Below are 14,462 nucleotides of genomic sequence, written 5' to 3'. Positions count from 1 at the left end.
TCCTAGAACAACTTTCCCATTTCAGTTGAACAGTATTTTTTGTTTTTTAGTAAGTGTCCTCTGATCATGCAAAGAGATGTGGCGAATCTGGAATGTTTCAAACTGTGAAATGTGCTGACTACCAGAGCAGCCGGGAGAGGTGGTGAGCCCTATCTGCTGCGGCCAGCCTGCTGTGTGAAGAAAGGCAGGGAGAGCTGCTGTAGCGTGCTGAGGAACCAAATTTAAATTTCACACACACATCAGCCCAGGCCAAGCCGAATCTGAATGGAATGCCTCTAAGGGCTTAAATGTTGTGATGGTGCTACTGTCTAAATTAGAATCAGACCGTGTGCAGAATACTGAGTGGTCACTGGCACAGGACTTGCCAGCAAATACTTTTAAAGCCGAAAACATTGTATCACAAAATTCTTTTTTTAAAAAAAAACAGTTTGCAAGGCTGACAGTTTTCACAGTTGAGTCTGACAGTCAGTGACTACGACTTCTCTCTCATGGCTTTCTTTAAATAAAATCAATACAGGCACAGTTTAATTCTAGTAAGGTAATTGAAGCAAGGAGAACAGAGACATCGGGGAAATTATTTGATAGAGCACAATGCGAGTATCAGTATACGTGACATTAACTATCACTCAGGCACATCTGAAAAAGCTTCAATATCCTCTAAGACTATTCCTTTGCTATGGCTTCCGAATGCAGGCTTTTACACACACACACACACACACACACACACACACACACACACACACACCCCCGCCCCGCCACACACACACACATACACAGTGTGTGGTTATATGGGGAGAATGAGCTCCATTATAGAAAAATGCTGAGAGTGGGATTTGGAGAAACAGGATGAAGTACCTGATTTGGAATCTCTAAACACGGACACAACATGACGTAGAAAATTAGTGAGTTGTTCAGCACTCTTCGAATTCTGATTTTTGGGTGTGATGTCCTCATGGCACCAAAGCGGACCATATGCCCTTCAACAAAACACACAAAATGCCAAAAATGTAACTATCGTTCTGCATTTTTAAAACCATATACACAGTTCTAACTCCAAAAGTACAACATACATTTTTAAAAGTTTTACATATTAATTTGGTGGTAAATTTCAGTCTTCTAAAGCGTAAGAGCATACTCAAAACAGAACTAGCTAATTGACGGAGACACACCTTTTCTTATGTTTTACCCACAAAATTAAAACCTCTCAATTCACCAGGACGGTGTTTATTTAGCACATAGTAGGTGCTATGTGTTTGTTAAACAAAATGATATAATATGTTAAATAAAATATAGATTTAGACACAGACTCAATTTCTATGTCTTAGAATTTGCAGAGATAATGCTTTTATCAGGATCACATCATTAGGTTGCCAAATACTGTAGCACCGACTTGAAGATACAACCTCTGTTGTCTATTTGGTTTTCTACAGTAAGAATGGGACGGATCCAGGGCTGAGAATTGTAGAGAACACCCTTCCCAACACTGACAGCAGTGAGTGGTGACAATATCTTTCTTCTCCACAAACCAGTCAGGTCTCTGAGGTACCCAGTATGGAGGCATCACCAGCCCCTCCCTGAGCTTCCTGTACGTTAAACTCTATATTGAGTTGAATGCACACAATACTCTAAATCATTAATTGAAAAAAAAATGCTCTTTCTTCATTTTTTGCTTTACCTGATGCATTAGTTGAATAAAGAAAAATCATGTGAGAAAGTAGATAACAAATATTTATATAGACTAGACTTCCAGGACTTAACTCACTGAGGAAGGTCAGCATGCCCCAGGTCACAGGTAAGCATGCGTTTATACAAATACTGGACCTCAGGGGACTAGCGATTTGGAAGCCTTCCAAGTTAAACTGTTCCTTAGAAGAGCCAGAAGACCTGCAAAAAACAGGCTCGCTCGCAGTTTTTCTCGATTTTGATTTATTATTAGTTTGATCCCTTTCCTATCATGCATCCTTACCGTTTCTGCTTTCTGAATTCCATTTAGAAATGACTCCTTGGACTACAGGAGCAGACAGCTGTCCTCTCTGCAGCTGCCACTGGGTTGACCGTGGCTAATATCTTTGCTTTCCAGAGTGATGTTCTTTGCCAAGTCTCAACTCTCAGATCCTGGCAGCTCCAATAGATGGTGAAAGTCACGCTCACCTCCGGGAGCTACTTCTCCCGCCTCCACCTGCTGCAGGGTCTTTATGCACAAAATCTCCTTGCCTCTCAACTGTGACGATGCCTACCAGTGTCTGCCTTGTACACAGACTCCAGCAGACACAATTTAGAAGAAAGAAGACTTTGCTAGAACTCCAGGCTTGCTTTTCTATCTGTGGTTTTAAAGTGATGTCCCTTTCCCAAAAGACTGACCTGAAAACAGCAGCCCATCTCCTGACCCCTCATTACCTGGTGGTCAGAAACTCAATGAGCTTGTTTGCCTTCTCGTCTGTTTCAGCAGCTGCGTCCACATCTTCAACCTCTTGGGTCATCTGCGGGAGGTTCCCACTGCTGTCTCCCAGACTGATACTGGAGGAGGTGGAACTGGAGCTCAGCCCCGAGTCTGGCACCGGGGAGGACTGGTCCTCTCTCAGGAAGTCAAAGCCACCTGGCGGAAGACAAGGTCAAGGTGGAACTTGCAGGTCGGGCACTTAATGAGGTCAGGAGGTGCACATAAAGAAGTGTGTAGTTATTTAATTTTGGGGGGAAAAACGCTTCATTCTGGCTATGGCTATGATTAAATAAGACTGACACTCTTTCCCCGCTTAAGGATTAATTGCACTGCTGTGTAAACGAGAGTGCATTTGGTAATAGAGGGCGATCTGCTATTTTCTACTCTGGTGTTTTAATTGACGCTTTCTACAAAAGAAGTGTGTGTGTGTGTCTGCGTGTGCATTCTCACACACGTGCACAGGCTGATGAATAGTTCCTCTAAGCATGTGCACCTAACTGTGCTGTTAGTAAATTATTCTTGGGTAATAGACAACTTAAATATGTGAAATGATACCATTTTTGAGGATATCAACACTAACCAGCGATAAGTAGATTATACATAATGTTTTGAGTAAATGTACCCAGAATTGTGAATACTGTGTGTATATTAATATATTTTAATAAAATATGTCTCAAGGTAGGCAAAATAAATATGGTATAAGTAAATACTATACTACAGTTAGCATTCTACATCTCTGGGTATGTTGTGGGTTTGAAAATGTATACACACGACCATTCTTTTTCTCCTACTTAATAATTATAAAAAGTACACAGTTCTGGTGTGTCTGACAGATATATTAAATTATGAGTAAGAAGCCCTGGGTCTGAGTATTATCTCTGCTATTTAATGTGTAATCTCAGGGAGTCAGGTCACTTCCCTGTACCCCAGTTTCCTATTACAATAAGATGAAGACAATTTTTATCACATAGGTTTTTAGTATGGATTTGAAAGCAACTGTAGTTGAAACTGGGTGTTCAATAAATATTTAACAAATGTTTATAAAAAGAAGACACTTCTCAAAGTTTTGGTACACCTAGTCCATGTGTACTATATAGAGCTTCAATCATTTTACAAGGTCTTGCCTACGGTATATTGTGTTCGCTTTGGTTTTGTTAATCCCCACTCTAAACCATTTTCTGCCACATCAGCGGTACAGTGAATACAAAACTGATGCATTCAGAGACATACAACTGAACAGAGATTACAATTTTCTCATTCTAAGGCCATGTGCTTAACGGAATACATCCCTACCTTGGGGAGCTGGAACAGCCAGTCTTCAGAATCTGTTACTTAAGCATCGTCTACAGTAAAGAGAGTTTTGTGTCTCTGAGAGGCTATTGATGGATTACTTTCAATTAGGTGTAGCTTGGTTCAAAATAAAGAGCTTAAACTGAGGTCAGTAAGTCCTTGCATTTCAGAGTTAATGACTTCAGATTTGTTTTCCAGAGAAATATGCAACGTCTGTCAGAAGACAGGACAGGGCCCAGGACAGGAGTGCATAAAAGGGCCTTCCTTTTCAAGGTAATGAGAGAAGTACGTGGTGACTTATGAAATGCCAGCCCATATCCAGTGCCAGTGTGATGTACAAAATAACGAGGTAAAGAAAAGTAGCCCCAGAACTGTCAGTTCATCACCACTTTAAGATATTTTAAAATGTTCTGGTTCTCAATGAGAACCGCTGGTCAACCCTTTTGGGAACGTTTTCATGAGTAGCTTGGACACAACGGGGTCATTTCTTTGACTCAGCTAATGGTTTCTGTCCTCATTTCTAAGAAGAAATTTTTGGTTTCAAAACAGCAATGATTTTTAATAGACTTCCACTAACGGTGCCTTCCAGAAAAAAGTCAGTCATTTAATAGATTCCTTCAAGGGAACTAGAAGGCACACAGTGAAACATCTGGCACCTTGGTGACGCCTGCTCTTGAGGGGATGGAGATGGTCACTTTTTTCTGCATCTTCCTCCACGGGTGTTCTAGACTCATGCTCTTGGTCAATGGACATTTTAATTTTCAGTGTACCAATAGGAACATATTTAATGAAAACAGCAATCATTGTAACAATGTAAAAAGTAGATTTCAAAATATTTACTAATGAAGAAAGATTCTGAGAGGTAAGTTCACATCAAGTGAAATGGTGCATATTCACAGTCCTGTCATTTACCACTTAGAAAGCTGGGGGGTGGGGAATAGCACCTGAGAAGTTAATTGGGGCTCCAGTGACACCTCGAGTTATCCTCATACTTGTGACTCTGTCTCAGGTTCCCGGCCACTCCTTCTTTTGTTACCTGTGTAGAGATACTCGGGTTGGTAAGCTGGCTGCACTGTTAGAGTCTTGGCTTCCCCCATCTCTCGAGTCTGCAGGAGCACGGAAGCAATTGCATGGAAATTGCTGTTGCAAGAGAGGGCGATCAAGAGGTGAAGAAGCAATTTTTTGCTGTGTTCAAAGACTTCAGGCCGGTAATGGTCCAAACCTGGAAGAAAACGGTGGAATCTCTCAGCATAAACAAATCTTCAGCTCGTTTAGATTCCAGGGATAGTAAAGATTCCAAGATACCCAGGAGGAACATGTTAAAAGAATGTTTAGTTTTCTTTGTTATTGTTTGTGTTACCGACGTAAAGAAGTTGGTCCTAGGCAAAATAAAATGTTTTATTCCTTAAATCAAATGTTCTCATAAAGCACTGATAGACGGACTTTTCTTGACCTCTCCATAGCATCTGACATGCTTAGCATTCCTCTTTCCTGAGATGTTCTCTCCCCTGGATTTCCCTGTTACTGCAAGATTCTAATTTTCTCTCTCTCTCTCTAACTGAACTTTTGAGTCTCCCTGCCTGGCTGGTTCCTCTTCCCATTTTTTTGCTCTTGAGTATTTTAAAATCTCAGTGCTTGGCCCACCAGGCTCTACATTCTTTCTCTCTGTGCACCGACTGTGTCTCATGGCTTAAAATTTATCACGTCGAACCAAAGACCCACAAAGAGGCCCAACTTGTTTTGGATATCTTTATAGAAATAGCACTGGCAAGGTACCACTCTACATTGTAGTGATAGTACAATTTTAAACAATGACTGATCAGCTAGAATTTTAGAGATGTCACAGAAAGACAGTGAAAAACGGAAGAGACTAGATATTTTGGAAATGAGGAAAAGCAGGATGTCCATGTAAAAGGAAAGCTCTATGGGTGACTTCTGTAGGTTTTGGACCCTATTGGCTAGAATTCCTCTTGGTTCCAGTCTTACCTAAGAAGACAGCATGGAGTAGCAATGGGAGATGAAGAGCCCAATCTTCTCTTACACTGTGATCCACCACCATCTCAGTCATAAAAATGACAGCAATATTGCACCTAATCAATGAAATGATGAAATTAATGCAACTTTGGAAGAGGATGAAAATACACTGATAGATCATTAGGTCACAATTACATCCAACTTGTAAACCTTGTTGAAGAATTATGTAAGGCCCTTATTCCAGGGAAATGGAGTTTAACTTCTGACACAGCACAGAGCTCTATGAGAAGAAACGTCAGTTGAGCTAATTCACATAATGGGGATTCTACTAGTTACTAGGCAATAAGAGCTGAGGAATGAAGAGAAACAGAAGACAAGGGCTCTCTCTTCAAGCTGCTCACAATCTAAAAAGCATAACAGAATGAATACCCATACCAAGGTGACATCACGGAAAAATTCAGAGGGCTACAAGGCAGCTTTGCACCCTGGTTAATGGCTGACCAGACTCTGCCAATATGCTGATAGCTGCAGGTCAGGTTAGCATGTTCCCTCTGATTTCAAAGGTCATTTCATTTGGTGGGACCTGGAATCCCTTTCCCTCTTTTCACAGGAAGAAAAGTCCATTCAAAGTTAAGTGATCATTTCCTTCTACCTGTACATGCTACTCACCTGTGGAGTGGCCCCCGGGGAGTGATGGTCTCTGGAAGGTAGTCCACCAGGGGGGCCCAGCACCCTCCAGTACAAGGCATGGGTAAGGGCTGCGGCTGTTTGGTCTCCGTAATAGTCAAGAGCCAGCCAGTATAGGGAGAAATTGGGTCATCTACAGAGTGAGAAACACAAGCGTGCTTTAGTTTCAGGCAGAGGAGGTTTTTATTTTCCCTACTTGACTTTTTAGAAACTTACAAATTCATACTTGTAAAAATAACTTTCTAACCATTCCATTTGGTGAGCATGAAATTATATGATCAAATGGGTTGGAATTACTTGATTAAGTTTCTTTCATTCCTTTGTTTCTTGGATATCTAATTTATGGTGATTCATTACAGAGTGATTAAAAATATGAAAATATAGATACACAAAAAGAAAAACATGAAATCACGTGAGTTCCCATCACTGTGACAACTCGCCCTTTCTCTGATCTCCTCCATCTCAGTAAAGTGCGATTCCTTATTTCCAGTTCGCTCAGGACAGGAGCCTTGGAGTCCTCCCTGACTTCTCCCTTACATCTCATATCCAACTTCTAATCATGATGATCATGATGGTGGTGACAGTAATAATTAAAATAACAACATCTGAACTAGCATAGTGAGTGCTTACTTTATGCCAGGCACTGGTCTATGCATCTCACATATTAATAACCCAATGATGGGTACCTATTATCCCTATTTTATCAAGGGGACGCTAAGGTTAAGTACTTTGTTACCATCCACATTATTCAGTGAGCTCTACCTCATCACAAATCTAGGATACGACCACCTCCATCACTACTATCCTAGGCTAAGCTCCCACCGTCTCTCCCTGCTTCCCTCCTTGCCCCTCTACAGTCTGTTCTCTGCAGAGCAGGCAGAGTCATCCTTTTAAAACAGAAGTTCATTCAGAGTCCCTTCCTCTGCTTACCACTGGCCAGTAGTTTCCCTTCACACTCAAAACGAAATCCAGCAGCCCCATCAAGGCCTTTAAGGCCTGACAAGATCTTTCTCCTGTTTCTTGGCTTATGTCCTTCTGCTGTCCCCTTTGCTCACTGCCCTCCAGTCACCCTGGCTCTCTTACTGTTCTGTGACCGTGCCAGGCGCCGTCCACCTACCGTCCACCGCACAGCTGCAGTGTTCTTCCCCAGATGGCCGCGTGGCTCACTCCTTTACTTCATGCAAGTCTCCGCCCAAGTACTACTTTATCGCAGAGGATTTCTGTGACCACTCCATTTAAAATCCACCCCATCCACAATCACTTTCTCTCCCTCTCTCTGCTGTAGTTCCCCTGCGGCACCGATTCCCCAGCGCTGACGGCTTCCCCCTCCTCTGCCTCTAACACAAGCTCCCTGAGAGCGGGACTTTCTCTATTTTGTTCCTAGTACACAGAGCAGTATCTGGCACGTCGCAGGAGATCAGTACATATATATTTTGAATGAATTAATGAACTTCCTCAACAAAATATTTTTCAAGTAAGCACAGCAACAAATCTCATGGAGTTATTTTTTATAACGCTCTCAACCCAGGCCAGTGGCATTCAAGACAAGCCTCTGCACTTGGGGCCACGTGATATGATCAATGCATACGGCTTCAGACAAGCTGCTTAATCCTGGGATAGACTTTAGTGTATGAAGAGGAAGGACGTTTTTATAACATCGTTAGGCAGTTTCTCCAAAATACAGTTTTGTTTGTTTGTTTGTTTTGCAGTACGTGGGCCTCTCACTGCTGTGGCCTCTCCCGTTGCAGAGCACAGGCTCCGGACGCACAGGCTCAGCAGCCATGGCTCACGGGCCTAGCCGCTCCGCGGCACGCGGCATCCTCCCGGACCGGGGCACGAACCCGTGTCCCCCGCATCGGCAGGCGGACTCTCAACCACTGTGCCACCAGGGAAGCCCTTGGTTGCACTTTTGAAGGTAGTGAGAGGTAGCTGATTCAATGCTACTGGTCCAATGCAGGACGCTGGTCTTAACAGTTAGCAGAGCTGATGGAGGGGAGGCCTTCCCGTGGCGAAAACTGAGGCTCCAAACCCACACAGGGACTAGAACCAAGCACAGCCCACTTCTCCTGGGGTGTGAGCTGAGGGAGTCTCCAGGGGTTAAGACCAGGAGTCACCTCAGAAAGTGCCTCTTGACTCTTTCTAACACACAAGCAAATGAGCAACTAGAAACCTGTCACTCTATGCCATGAAATGTGCTTGGCCACATTTTTAGCCCAGAAAACATTTTAAGCAGGTATAATAGTCACTCAGCTTAGTCCACTCCGTAAACTACCTACAGGATGCATCACTTTCAGCAAACTACCTTCTTGAATAACTGTCCAAGGTGAGTTAGTTGCAAAATGCACTTCTAAATAATGAGTTACTCTACAAAACTAGAAAGGGGAGCAAAAATGGGAGAACACTGAAGAATTAAAAAAAAAACAAAAAACTTGTGAGATTTCTGTTAGGAAAGGACATGCTAGTTTTCGTTTCTGATGTTCTCAGATATATATCCAGTCAGCAAAAATGTGCTGCGAGGGATTAAGCTGACCTAAAACTGATTTTCTACAGTTAGGCCTAAACTGCTAGGACTCAGCTGCTATCCAACTTAACTAGTTGTATCCTTATTGTGGGGTTACAGACATGAGCATATGGCCTTGGAAAATAATCCAGATATGTTAAGTAGTCCTGAAAAAAAAAAAAAGCTTACATAACGTTGGTAGAAAACTGCTTTATAGACCGGGTCTAAATCAGTTTGCTTGTCCATTTTACTCAAGGTGGTACGGTTTTTTAATAAAAAATACACTTAGGAGGTACACATCACCCTGATTTTTGGATAACCCAGACCATGAAGCCCTGGGCCACGAAGTCTCTCCTGATCCCTTCTCACTCTTCTTACCCTTGCTGATACCCTCAGGAATTCAGGGAGGAAATGACTGCCCTTAACATATACCAGACGCCTGGCCATAAGGTTTTGGAATTGAGCCTGCTACCTTTTGCTTCTCTTGTGGCATACTCTATCCATCATTGGGTAGCTGGAACCAAACATGCATCTGGGAGGACCCAGTTACCCAAGTCCTGAGGGTATTCGTGCCTTATTAGACACACTGCTTCATCCGAGACAGCCAAAGTCAAGCTCTAGTACTTGAATGCCTGGGAAAGGATCTTAGCATATAGTTTATGTACTTTCTGTTATGAGGATCTGTTTGAGAAGCTTGATTCCATTTTCTCTTTCAATGAGGAATTGAAGATTTGAGCTCTCAGCACCCAAACTACTTTTCTGTGAACTCCAATTTCCCTCGCTAATATTAGTAACCTTGTGAAGAATATTACTGACACCTGACTCAATTAAATTCAAGTTCTGTACCCAAAATTTCCCATTAAAATGCTGTTTATGCTGGTATGACAAATTTATAAACATTTCTGGGTAAAACAGAGGCCATAATGATAATACCAGACTACTCTTTATACCTTATCTGCATTCACAGTAGTCTTTCTTTCCCTTTATAAATACTTCTATTACTTTTTCTTTTTGTCCCTAAAGTCAGTGATCTGAGTTTATATAACGACACAACTATTACCTTATTTTGTTATAATTATCCCCTGAAATTCACTATTTTAAAATATGTAAGGAATATGAAGTTTTAATACCAGAGGGCTCTGAAGATGTATTTTCAAAATGATTGTTACTTTGTTACAGCATTTTCTGCCAAATTCTGGGTCCTATACCCAGAACAAAGAGATATACTTTGAAGGAGTCAACTGGCCAAAGTGCAACAATCTTCCTAATGTAAAATCCACAGTCACATATGCTTTGTTATATCATGCCTGTCACGTTCTGGGGGAGTCAGGATTTGACTGCCTAACTTTTTCATCATTCAGTTTTTCTGTCCTCAAATTCTGTGTTACCAAATATTGCACAGCAATGACTTTTCTTGAACCAACAACTCCATTCCTCAGGTACTGCTCTCCTCATCTATAAAGTCTGGTCCTGCCTAGATTCAACTGTTTGGTGTCTGGATGGCAAAGCCCCTTGATGGGGTACAGAAAGGAGGGAAAATGCAAATAGCTTTTTTGTTTCCCCCCCGCCCCTAATCTCATACTGACCTTTCTAGAAAAAGGTTTTATAGGGACATAGTTAAAACTTAACCCAAGTATGGCAATATAGATGGATTTTAGACATTCCTCCAATTGGTATTTTGAATGGCGGAGAATTGCCTATCTATACCTGCATTAAGGAGTAAAGTAAGGGCAACTGAAATGTGGTGTCATTAGAACTGCTAAGCTCTTACCCCACTCTGCACATTTCCCATAAGAACAAAACAACTCAAAACAACCACTACAAAGGCCCAATGCACTGACTTACAAAATGAACCGAACTCATGAGATATCATATTACGATTTCCACCAAAATAGACAAATAAGTTCTACCAGATAGTTTACCAATTTCCTTAGCACACCTAAATGTCACTGGGAGTGTTCTTTGGTTCCAGAATTTCTGTAACTTGTGAACAAGTAATACCCATCACCTTCTGAGTATCTACACAACCTGTCCAGGGCTTAAACAAAATTAATGAATGCATTGACCTTTTTGGTTTTTCCAGCGTCCCAAGGTACAATGAAATTTCTGTGATAATTTTATCTCCCAGTCTGGCAAGGTTTTCACTTGGCCACTGAGACTGTGCCGTTCAGATATCCAATGTGAAAACAAATCTATCCTGGGTGAGCTGACTCACAAAGCTTAAAGGTTAAATCCACTCCCAAGACAGGTCAATAAATTGAATGGAAACCTTTGTTTTCTCATGAGACCATTTCTTACTAGCCTTTCCCCAACTGCATTACCAAGGAAAAGGGCCAAGAATACAAAAATATGGCTTTAGGTAGTAGCTTGAAGTTTTAACAGCTTTGATTCATGCACTGCTTGGCTTCTTTTTACTTTTAAGAGGTTGACTTGCCCATCTACATAGTTGGACTAAGTGGTTACTTAATACTTATGGGCCCCTTTTTAGTGGTTAGAACAAGAATAATCAAAATACTCGTTTTCTATTCTCCAACCCTTTGCCTTCCATCTGACCCCACCCCCCACCCCCGCCGCCCCAGCCTGTTGGTACTTACTTTTATCCTCATCGTACGATCCTCCAGAGCTATTGCTGTATCTCGACTCCAGACGGGTATGGGCTCTAATGACGTTACTGAACCTTCAAATACAAGAACCGTCATGAGATACTGACATGTGGGTTTGTGCTGTGACACAGAAAAACATACTATTTTGGGGCAGCTAGTTCTCATGATCCTTTTCCTAAAAGAATACTGTAAAAAGTGGTGGCGCAGTGGTTGAGAGTCCGCCTGCCGATGCGGGGGACACGGGTTCGTTCCCTGATCCCGGAAGATCCCGCATGCCGCGGAGCGGCTGGGCCCGTGAGCCATGGCTGCTGAGCCTGCGCGTCCGGAGCCTGTTGCTCCGCAACGGGAGAGGCCACAGCAGTGAGAGGTCCGCGTACTGCAAAAAAAAAGTGTACACCAAACACTCCTTTTGTCCTCGAGAGGGCCAGTGGTCACTCTTGCTCAGCAGCACAAGTTCAAACCTTGAAAATAAACATTTTAAGACTAATATTTGAATTAAACTAGAAAATTATATCATTTGTTTGGAAATAAAATGGGCATGATACTGAATAACATGAATCCTTTACTCACATGGTAACCTGGCATATGGGAGGTGGTCAAGAAATAATTGCTGAATGATTGAATAAGTGAAAGGAGACAGAATTGGAAATAGTTGGAAACAAAAATAGTTTCATAACAAATTTTGGACTTAACCAGCTTTAAAGTTTTCCTTAAAGTGTTTTTAGGAAAAGGTACTGGTTGAGGCATGATATAACCAGAGGGACTCTTTCTGTCTGGTCTCTCTTGTGGCTTACGAAGTAATCAAAAAAAAAAAAAAAAAAAAGAGAGAGAAAAAAGGTTGAAGTATAATAACTTCACATACATTAACTCATTTAATTTCACTCAACTTTGAGATAAGCATCATTTACTTTGCAAATGAGGAAACAGGCTGAGTGAGGCTAAGCAACTCGTCCAGTGTCAGGCTGAGGAAGGTGGCAGTACAGGGATGCTTTTATTGCCGTGTTGCCTCCAAGAAGGGGAGGGGGGGCGCGATCTCAGGCTGAGCTCTCGCTCACTAGCTTGGTGACCCTGGGCAAGTCCTTTACCTCCTTGGGGACCCTGTTTCCACACCTGCCAAAAAGGAATAATAATAACACCTCACCATTTATTTCACCCAACCTTTTGTTGGGACTGCTGTGGGAATCAAAAGAAATGATGTGAGAATTTCCAAAACTCCAAGTCGCCATCCAACTATAAGGTATTAATTATTATACCTCTACCTTGAATTTCTAGAATGCCTTTTTAGGGCACCAAAGACTTACAAATCAATAGCATTTTTACCATCTAAAGAGCTATAAGGTCAGGCAAGGGTGTGGATGAGGGGAAGTGTGGGTGAAATGGTACGTCTATATTTACTTTACATAAAATGATACAAAGTGGGTTTTGTCTACATTATTGACTGGGTGTTCCCTCCTAACTGATAGCAGATCAACACTCTATTTCCCTCTGGAACACTAGAAAATACACGGCTATAGCTGTCCTCATCAATGTATGGAGAAACAGTGATATTTCAGGAAAATGTACTGGATGTACCATTAAGATGCTACCTCGTCCCAGGGTATAACCTCAGAACACTGCAATGATGATTTGAATTTTCTGAAGATAGAAATGTATTGAGTATAAAGCCTTTGGTTTTATTCACTCTGTAGATATTTGCAGCAGCTTTTGTTTTTTTTTTTTGGTCCTGACAAGCCACCTTTCTCCCAGGAACTTTGTATTTCAAACATTCTTCATTCTCTTATCTTTTGGGCTATTAATTTGTGAATCCATAAAACAGAAGATGGAGGACATCTGCTTAGTTTCATATAAATCAGGCCATGTAATTGTCTAACTGGTACTTATGAAATTGGAAAAGTGACAAACCTATTACCTTCTGAAGAAGTTCTACAATCATATTTATGTTGATAAATGCAAAGATATAAACAGCATATACAGAGCCCAGACATCATTCAACAGGGAATAAAAACATGGTGATGAAAGAATTCCACATCTGGAGATTTCCACAGGACAGAGAGCTTTGCAGCCTTCCTAGCTATTCAAGAATTGTGATATACGTCGGTTTTACAGTCGTGCTCGGGAAGGCCAGGCAGGGAAGAATTATAGAAAAGATGTCAATTCTTCTCTTTTCCTTTTGAGATAGATCTAAAGGATTGCTAGGAGGCGTTTATGAGGTCAAGATGAAGGGGAGGAGCAAGCCCCTTCCAGACTATTCTCCTTATTCTGGAGAAGGTTGAAACCACAGAGCAGGGAAGTGTACACTTGGCAAAAAGAAAAGGTAAAAAACTGATTCCCAAGAGTAAAATCTGCTGTGTTCATTTGCTTTCCTGGGTTGAAGAAAATAATTTTGGGTCTAGGTCCTAGAGGAATTTCAAGGACTAAGTAGACTGAACAGTCTTTTAATATAAAGGTACATGTCTTAGAAATGTTATCATAAAAATAGCTCTGCTAAGAGAAAAACGAGAAGCACAAAGTGTTTCCCTAAATTTTCTCTTGCTGATTTTGCTCAAATTAATACTTACACAACTTTCTGTGGGTTACTAATCTCTACCCCTGTATCAACACAGATCACCAGAAACTTACATAGCTGAAGTTTATTGCTTTTAGTTCCTTATGAACAATCCTTTCGTGGCTTTTATCAATGGTTGATGTATTAAAAATACTTAAACGGTTTGTTTCTGCATATTTTACGAACTGTTATTTTAATTAAAAATATGTGTTCACTTTATTGTTTCATTTTAAAAACTAGATGATAAATACTTCTTAGAGCTGAGGAACACTTATTGAGTAGCTTCCAGTGAATCGCTTTTGCTTGTTTACTTTTTGATGTACTGAAAGTTACAAAATTTGCTCTATTTTTCTTTTCTTACTTTGACTATTGAGGAACTCAATGTTAGGTTAATATTAACTTTTAGTAGTTCTCTTTAGGACT

The 14,462-nt window shown here is 41.3% G+C and overlaps 1 protein-coding gene across 4 annotated transcripts in view; it reads right to left on the bottom strand.

Moving 5' to 3' along the window:
• The window catches only part of FRY (FRY microtubule binding protein), a 424,933-nt gene that overhangs the window by 59,986 nt on the left and 350,485 nt on the right, over window positions 1-14,462 (bottom strand). For all 4 annotated transcript variants that reach the window (XM_073795022.1, XM_033843712.2, XM_019936771.3 and 1 more), the window contains 6 exons: window positions 11,486-11,568; window positions 6,374-6,524; window positions 5,717-5,820; window positions 4,767-4,952; window positions 2,398-2,596; window positions 856-977 (listed from right to left, as the gene is read on the bottom strand). In XM_073795022.1, the coding sequence (XP_073651123.1) occupies window positions 856-977; window positions 2,398-2,596; window positions 4,767-4,952; window positions 5,717-5,820; window positions 6,374-6,524; window positions 11,486-11,568 (845 nt within the window). The remainder of the gene's footprint in view (window positions 1-855; window positions 978-2,397; window positions 2,597-4,766; window positions 4,953-5,716; window positions 5,821-6,373; window positions 6,525-11,485; window positions 11,569-14,462) is intronic.

Source organism: Tursiops truncatus, chromosome 18 (genome assembly GCF_011762595.2).
Source record: "Tursiops truncatus isolate mTurTru1 chromosome 18, mTurTru1.mat.Y, whole genome shotgun sequence".
NCBI lineage: Eukaryota > Metazoa > Chordata > Mammalia > Artiodactyla > Delphinidae > Tursiops > Tursiops truncatus.
The sequence above is the reverse complement of the archived record's forward strand: the minus strand, read 5'-3'. Positions and strand labels throughout refer to the sequence as shown.